General features: G+C 38.6%; 2 protein-coding genes across 2 annotated transcripts; both read left to right on the top strand.

The window, feature by feature from the left end:
* The first annotated feature begins 400 nt into the window (after window positions 1-400).
* On the top strand, window positions 401-1192 carry LOC149940302 (uncharacterized). Its single transcript, XM_090179216.1, has 2 exons — window positions 401-683; window positions 750-1192. The coding sequence occupies exons 1-2, from the start codon at window positions 401-403 to the stop codon at window positions 1190-1192; spliced, it is 726 nt and encodes a 241-aa protein (XP_090035342.1).
* Window positions 1193-6334: 5142 nt separating this feature from the next.
* LOC149940301 (uncharacterized) lies at window positions 6335-6799 on the top strand. Its single transcript, XM_090179215.1, has one exon. It carries the CDS (start codon window positions 6335-6337, stop codon window positions 6797-6799), a length of 465 nt encoding a protein of 154 aa, XP_090035341.1.
* The last annotated feature ends 2404 nt before the right edge of the window (window positions 6800-9203 follow it).

The following is a 9203-nucleotide window of genomic DNA, read 5'->3' as shown; positions in this document are numbered from 1 at the left end:
AACATTTCATAGTTTACCCAAAGATGAGAACCTAAAGGCCAAATGGTTATTAAATATTCATCGTGATTTAAAATACTGCAAAATAACGAAATCAACTAAAGTGTGCTCGCTACATTTTAAAAAATCTGATTTCTTATCATTGGACTCCGAAAGACCACAGTTGAAAACAAATGCTATTCCGACAGTCTTCGATTGGGATACTTCTATCAGTGTGTCTCATAAATCTAACGTATCCTCAAGCTCATGCGTTTAAGACTAGGTTTATTTACGAGAGACCTTTCCCACCGTTTCGGTATATCACCTAACACAGTATCTAGAATAACCATTACATGGGTGAGCTACATGTATCTCCAACTGAGCCAACTATGTATTTGGACTTCTAAAGACTATTCAACGAAATATGCCTGAAGACTTTAAACTCTATTATCTGAATACTCGGTGCATTTTGGACGCCACAGAAATTAAATGCGAAACTTCGAAATCATTATATCTACAGTCAGGAAGTTACTCGAACTATAAATCAACAACTACCTTCAAAGGGCTAATAGGAATCAGCCCGGATGGATTAGTAACTTTCGTCTCTGCGCTGTATACGGGTTGCATATCCGATAGAGAACTCACAGCGAGAAGTGGGTTACTGAAACTACCATTCGAGCCTTCCGGCGTCATAATGGCTGATAAAGGTAACATTAATTAGACAATTATTTTGCCGGATGTAATTAATGTAATGTTTAATCAATCAATTCCAGGTTTCACAATACAAGACATGCTAAAAGAGAAGGGCATCGCTCTTAACATTCCAGCCTTTCTGCGTAATAAGGACCAGCTCGATGAAAAAGAAATCGAAGAGACTCAGAAGATTGCCTCACTGAGGATTCATGTGGAGAGAAGAATTAAACGAGTTAAAGCTTTTCACATATTTGACAGGGCCATACCACATACTTTATCTCCGGTAATTAACGAAATATGGACTGTTTGCACAATTTTGACAAACTTTCAAGGACCTTTGGTTAAAAATAATAGCAGTAGTTTGAACCAGAATAATGATTTGGAAGAAATCGTGGCTCTTCTGGAAATGATCACTGAAGAAGGGCCCTCGGATAATTTATGCATAGTAGAATCCGATGCTGAAAATGTCTTTAGTGATAGTAGTTTAGACGAATGTGATTTTCTTTATAATAACACAAGTTAAAAAAAATTGCAGTTTATTGTGTTAAAATGAGATCAAAATTATGTAGCTAGGTCCAATTACCAAGGATTTTATGGACAAGTTAAACCATAAAATACATGGAATTTTTATGTAACATTTTTAACTATATAAGGTAGCATTTGCTCAAAATAAAACCTATCTAATTTTAATCTAATTTGATTCCAAGCTAATTCATCAAACCAAATCCTTTCTACAATTAACCCATTTGGAAGATAAACAACAAAATCGCACCATTTTAAATTGGCTGCTGCCAACTGTCCTAATACTTGACAGTAATAAATATGGTGCTTTTTTAACACTGGTTTGCCATTTACCTCTTCCATGTAAAAATTTTTATCAGTTAAAGCTTGCTCCACAGTTCCCCCTCTATAAGAATAAGCACTCTTGACTTCGATTAAGCCCACGTTTGGTTTCTCCATGGGGTCATAAACGATACGATCAGGCGATGCACCCAGGTGTGGAAATTTTGGGTTTATAACGAAACCGCACGCGTTGACTTTTACCTCGTGCCCTATGTTGCTCATGCACATAATATACTTTTCCACGGCTATGGGTTCGTTGGTTATTCCATAACGAACACTAGTAACTCTACTTAAATCTTTACTAACAATGATATTCGCTACACCTTTTTCTGACCAGGCTTGTACTCTCTTTGACACCAATCCAAATTTTGATGCGCTTAGTCTCATTCGTCTTTGCTGTCCCCATAGAGCACACGTACTTTGACTTCTTGTGTCTTTCACTATACGAGTAGCCTCAAATCCACTCACTTGATTTTCCTAAATATAATTAAAAATTAAGTATATATTTAAAAGAAAATCAGTATATATGTATATATATATTTACCATTATTATTTTGTACTCGTCCTCTTGAATTGGAAGATAAACACTTGTCAGTTCCCAATCTGAGCTATTGCTTTGGCTAGGTATCACAAAATTGACATTGTTATCATTAAGATAACTACTCGTAGGTTTAACTTCCACTGAATATTTAAAGGAAAATCCAAATTCAATTAGCGAAAATTGCAAATTTAGGGTAGAGCACGTAGGAGCTCTGCCAAAGCGAGTTTTTTGCCATTCAAGTGTAGTGTAGTTCTGCGTTAAGCTGTCAGCAAATACCCCATTACCAGTATTCTGAAGATCTTCTTGTAGCTTTTTTACTGCCTCATTTAGTTCGCTTTTAGTTCGCTTTTAGTTCGCTCTCCATACCTACGAGCTTCGTATAACCTACTTCTGATATTTGGAGCTCCACCATTTTCTTTTGGGGCTCCCCAGTTTATGTCGTGAAGTTTCCGTGGTTTTACGCTTTTCCCTCTTGGCCGGTTCCACTTCTGAGGCAGCTCAGTGCAAGCCAAAGCAGGTGGTGCATATTTGTATCCATTTTCTTTTAAAAGACATAACAATCTTAACAAAGCTACAACATGATTGCATGTTCCTTTTTTTCCAGCTTTGCACTCACAGTCACCATCAACAATTGTAACAGGCTGTGTTGTTTTGATAGCGACCATTGGAGTATATGGCTCCAACCTCTTTCGTTGACTCCGAAAACACTTTCCCTTGATATATACCACTTTAGTTCCACTGAAATTGATTCATTTAAATTAAACGACTAATACTTCATTGTAGAGTCATCAAATTATAATACAAACCTATTGTATGATGTTTGAACAGATCCACTATTTAAATAACTTTCAATGGCAAATTTGTAACTTCTTTCAAATTTCCGTTTGGCTATTGATTTCCTTTCGTAATATGATTTAATATCCTCAACGCTAATTTTAGGTACATTTTCAATACAATTTGTAAATCCAAGAATTGGAAAAATTAATTTATTATCTTTTGAACCAAGCACTTGTTCATTTAAAACTGTTAAGCCTTTGTTTGAGCTAGCGCTCGAGCTAAAACTCCCGTCGGCTGCCATCATCGTTTTGACCGGATATCAGTGTTGCCGGGCAAATATTTTAAAACGGAAGTTCTACCAAACTTTAAAATGGCGCGCCAAAAGTTTTGGCCCCATTCTCGCATTCGTGTATTGTGATGGTCACTGGTTGAACAGCCTGAAATTAAATAGTGAAATGCATTGCTTGTTAGAATTATTAAGGCCTAATATTAAAAAGAAAATTAATATCAACAATTTAGCTACCGATAAAATTTGAGGGTTCCACTGTTCTGTAACTGAAGGCATACTCAAAAGCATTTTATGAATTTCTGACCTTGCCTGTGCAGTTTCGCTTTCTGTGGTTTTTTTAATTTTAAGTTTATTTGAAGTAATGCCTAAATCAGGTTTTCTTTTTTCCTTTTTGTTGTCATTGGCTTTTGTTTTGCCCGATTCTTCGCAAATCTTTAGATCGATCTCAAGTTCTTCTTTTTCAAGATAATCATAATCACCTTTAAATGTTAATCAATACTTAGTGAACACTAATAAATTAACACAAAAATAATTTAAATAATTAAATAACATACTTGAAATTTTCAATATATGATGAGGGTCCGTATGATATCTTGGTTCGACATCCATCGTATCGTTTTGATTTATTTTACACTGTGGTTAATGGTAAAATAGAAGTTTTCTTTTCTTCGACCCAGTATATTATTGCACGTAAAACGATGATTGAACTAGGTTTCTTTTTATCTAACCTTTGTGAAGGTTTAATCGTTTTTAGAGAATCACAATTCTTACCCGAAACTTTTACGGAATCGTTCAGGTTTTTTTTTTGAAGCTCGTTATGAGCGATTGTAACGGGTGGGACAATTCAGTCCGCTCGTCCACTTGATTAATCAGGTGCGAGATATGTGTTACGGCCACGCCAACGGGGGGATACTTAGGGATAGGGTTGGGACACCCGTGGCGGAAGTATGACAACCACCCATTCGGGGATTAGTGGTCGTCCTCACACGGCCATCCACAAACTCTGCCTCCCGGACGCCTGGGATTACAGGAGTGAGCCACTACTCCCGGCAATCGCTCAGGTTTAAAAGGTCTTTAACATTTAAAGAATCTTTATCCATCTCTTAGCCTTGACAAAAATAACTTAGTGATATTAATTCTATAGGCTCAATCGCCTGGAACAGTTCAACGTGTCGCTAATTTTTTTAGAAATATAACTAAATTCTTTGTCCCAACTACAACGTGTGGGGCGGTGGGACGGTTCGGGAGTATATTTGCAGGGCTGCCTTAATTATAAAAATTTGGCGGTTTTGGCGGTTTTTGTTATTTTAGTATTTTTTAGTATTTATTTATTCTACCTAAAAATAATGTTTACGTTGGCAAAATGATTGTTTCTTGATTCTGGGCCAAGGACGTACATAAAGGGGGGGGGGGTTAGGAGGCTCAACCCCCCCCTTAGGACTCGATTGCTTTCTTACGAAAGGAGCGCAACATTAAGAAATAAACAGTAAGACGTTAAAATGAATTGAAATATCCGCAACGCAGCAATAAAAATAATTATAATTTTCTCTCAAATTTATTAAAAAACTTCATTTGATACACGTGCGGAAATGTCATTGTCACTCGTCCTGAGTCTAGCCAGTACTTTAAATATGCGTTATTGCTAACGAAAAATTTCGCGCTCGCGATTTCATCTGGTTGTGTTATAACCCGTCCCCATCTTAGAATTTCTATATCTACGTGCTAGTTCTGGACAAATATAATGTTTCACTGAAATAAATTAATAATTCGCTTTAAAGAATCTACTTTTTATCAGGCCTTCACAGGAAGAAACCAGTTCAGACAAAGAATATAAAGCTTTTTATTCTTTGAAAGTTCTAATGAAGATGAACTAACATCAAACGATTACATTCCAGCACTAAATAACGTAAATTAAGTTAATAATCCATTGGAGCTTAATGACAACCCATTGGAGCTTAATGACAACCCACTGGAGCTTGATGACAACCCATTGGAGCTTGATGACAACCCTATGGAGCGTAATGTAAATCCTAACATTAAATATGATAGTAGTACGAGTGAAGCGTCTAATGTGAGCTCGTCTGATGAATTTGAAGAAGATGATAGTGAAAATGAAAACACCGAAGACCAATCTCTGTATGCTGGGTTAAATTTTACTCTAAGCGAAAGTATGTTTGCCATTTGGTTATTTTAAATGCGGCATTCGTTAACTGGAGCTGCTTTGACTGATCTGATATTACTTATTAACCTTCACTGTTTAGAACAAAATTCATTAACTAAAACTATTTATTTATTCAAGAAGTTTTTCTCAAAGTGCCAATTCCCAGTAAAATTTCATAAATACTGTAATATCTGCTTGACTGAGTTGCCCGAAAAAAATGTGTGTACTAAGTGCTTAAAGACCAGGTCATTTCAAGTTGTTGCATCGTTGTTCATCGAAATACCAATTATATCGCAGTTACGAACCCTTTTCTCTCGCAGTGGTTTTTACAATGACATTCAATACAGATTTCACCGAGTTAAAAAAATAATGACAATATAAAAGATATATATAATGGAAATATTTACAAACAGTATATAAAAGAGGGGTTTTTTGTCAGTTGCATCAAATGTATCTTTTATGTGTTTCCCTTTTTAATTCATCCAACTTTTCAATTTGGCCTTTATATTTAAGAGTGAATGAATTGCCGCCACATAAAAGTCTCTTACAGAGAATATGATAATTTGTGGAATTTGGTTTGGTAAAAGCAAGCCAAATATGAATTATTACATGAAGGAATTTCATCAAACATTTACTGATTTACATGCTGGAATTGAAATATCTGTTCCAGATCAGAATGAACCACTTTTAGTTAAAGCAGTAGTTTTATGTGTGTTATGTTTTAATGTTTTAATGATTGATATTCCGAAGGTCGATTATTTTATCTCTATCGATGTACAATATATTTTTATATAGTGTATATAAACGTATGTTTTGTAACCGCGAGGGCAGAGATCCCTAACTATGCAACTATCCGACTACAAATTATCATCAACAGAATAAATCCAGTTTTTACCTTTTACTTGTTATTCTTATTACATCGACCCAGTAAAAGACATAACAAAATGGCGACGGGAATGGGATACTGGAAATTTCATTGAATGCCGAGAAACGGGATCAGACGAAAGTTGAAGACAGAGCGGAGCTGCGAAGGAAATTTGAGCACGAAACAAACATGTCGTCCATGATTGGTCAATTCACTCCATTCGACAGCAAAGCCGAAAATTGGATCTTGTATTCGGAACGACTCGACCAATACTTCATAGCGAATGGAATTGAACAGGAAGCGAAGAAGAAGGCGATTCTATTGACTGTCGTTGGAGCTCAAACCTACGCAACTCTACGGAATGTCATTGGACCAGCGAAGCCCACTGATAAAACCTTCACGGAGCTCGTCGAGGCTTTGTCACAGCATTTCAATCCCGTTCCATCGGAAATTGTTGAGCGATTCAAATTTAATTCGAGAGACAGAAGACCAGGAGAATCAATGGCGACTTACCTGGCGGAACTTCGGAAGATGAGCGAATTCTGTAAATACGGGACCAGTTTGGATGATTTACTACGTGACCGGCTCGTTTGTGGCTGCAAGGATGACAATCTCCAGAAGCGCCTGCTGTCCGAGGAAAGACTGACACTCTAGAAGGTCATGACCATTTCGCAATCGATGGAACAGGCATCGAAAAACGCCAACGAAATTAAGGTTCAACAGACCAACGGCTCTACGGAAGTCAATGCTGTATCAGTACTTTCGAAAAAGGGTCGAAGAGCCTACAAGAAGAAACCTGCAGAGGCTCTAAACTTGAATAAGAAACGTTATCAAGATCGGAAGTGTACACGCTGTACAGACACGTCCCACAATCCTCAACAATGTCCATATCTCGAGTCTACATGTCACACCTGTCACAGAAAAGGACATATCGCTAGAGCATGTTACAGCAACCAAGCGAATCTTAAAGATGCCAAGACGTATCAGATCACTGAAGATCAACCTACAGCACCAGAATACGACGTATTTAAAGTCGAATCTGTTCCTTTTACGTCGCACGGAGGATCATATCATATTATGACTAAGCGTTTTCAGACCACACCGGCACCCTAACGGATAAGATGGAAAGTCAATGGCGTCAGCACCAAAATGGAAATTGATACAGGATCTGCGTTTACGTTGATGGCTGATCAAAATGCGAAGACAATTCTTGACCTCAAGAATCTAGCAGAATTCAAAGGGCGATTAAAGTCATTTTCCGGACATCAGATAGAGGTAGCTGGAGCGGCTCACGCTTCGGTGGAATACGCTGGTCATCTGGAAAAATTACCAATTGTCATATATCACGGTAAAGGACCTACGTTATGCGGTAGAACGTGGACGTCATCCTCCTTGCCAATTATAGCCGATGGAATCCTGCCAATGGTTAAGAGCGCTGAATATCATCCACCAAGTATCGTATATCACGTTTCTCAAGAGTCTGCCGAACTTGTACAAATTATAGAGAAACACGAGCAATTTTTTTCTCCTGGAATTGGTTGTCTGAAAGGCATCAAAGTCCATCTTTCCGCAAAGGATGACGCCACACCCAGATTTTTCAAGGCAAAAACAGTGCCGTACGCATACGCCGACAAAGTGGATGATGAGCTACGGCGGATGGAAACGCTCGGAATCATATCACCGATACCGTTTTCACAGTCAGCAACTCCAATTGTACCAATACTCAAGCCAAATGGAAAGATAAGAGTATGTGGCGATTTCAAAGTCACCACTAATAAGATTACCGACACTGAGAAATATCCGCATCCCCGAGTTGAGGGAATCTTCGCCAAACTCGCTGGATGTACAGTCTTCTCAAGATTAGACATGAGTGACGCTTATAATCAGCTTGAACTCGATGATGAATCCAAGAATTTAGCGGTTATAAATACACAGAGGGGTCTATTCCGATATAATCGTCTTCCGTTTGGCATCGCCTCGGCTTCGGCCATTTTCCAGAGAAACATGGATTCACTTCTCCGTAATCAACGTTCGGTATCGCCATTTCAAGACGATATACTGATCGGCGGTATTGACATCAAAGATCACTTATAAAGATTGGATCAGGTCCTGATTGAGTTGGAGAACGCTGGTCTAAAATTGAGAAAAGAAAAATGTAAATTTTTAAAATCATCACTCGATTTTCTCGGACATCATTTGGACAGTGAAGGTTTACATCCACAAACCAGCAAACTCGCTGCCATTCAAGACGCTCCGGAACCCAAGAACGTCGAAGAACTCAGGTCGTTCTTGGGACTCATAAACTACTATTCCAAATTCATACCAAATCAAGCCCCGCAACTATCTCCATTATATCGACTACTCGGCAATTCTACAGAATGGGAATGGAACAAGGTTGAGAAAGAAATGTTCCAGCTTACCAAGCAACTCTTGATTAATTCACGGATGCTCGTAAATTACGACCCAGAGACAGAAATTCGTTTAGCATGCGATGCCTCGCCGATTGGAATCGGAGCCGTCATATCACACGTTATAAACGGAACCGATCGACCTATATCTTTCTCATCACGTACATTGTCACCCGCTGAGAAAAATTACTCCCAGCTGGAGCGTGAGGCATTGTCAATGGTTTTCGGCGTAACGAAGTTTCGGGACTATTTGCTTGGTCGCCACTTCACTCTGATCAAGGACCATCAACCGTTGCTGTCAGACAAGAAGCCGATACCGCAGATGTCCGCCGCAAGATTGCAGCGTTGGGCCGTTACGTTATCAGCGTATCACTACCACATCATGTACAAAAAGGGAACGACGCATTCCAACGCCGATGCCTTGAGTCGTCTACCCTCTAAACTCCTGATCCATCAGAGTACGTTCTGCTAGTGAATCACTTAGTCGAAGGTCCCGTAACAACGACGCATCTTCGAGAAGCGACTGCCACAGATCCGATCATGACTACGGTTATGGGTTTGGTCACGATTGGATGGTCAATTAAGAAAAATGACTTACCTGACGTCATCAACTTCTACAGACGGCGTTTCGAACTCTCAACCTTCAGAGG

This window comes from Leiobunum rupestre, chromosome 6, assembly GCF_980474605.1.
Source record: "Leiobunum rupestre chromosome 6, qqLeiRupe1.1.hap1, whole genome shotgun sequence".
Lineage (NCBI taxonomy): Eukaryota > Metazoa > Arthropoda > Arachnida > Opiliones > Sclerosomatidae > Leiobunum > Leiobunum rupestre.
The sequence above is the reverse complement of the archived record's forward strand: the minus strand, read 5'-3'. Positions and strand labels throughout refer to the sequence as shown.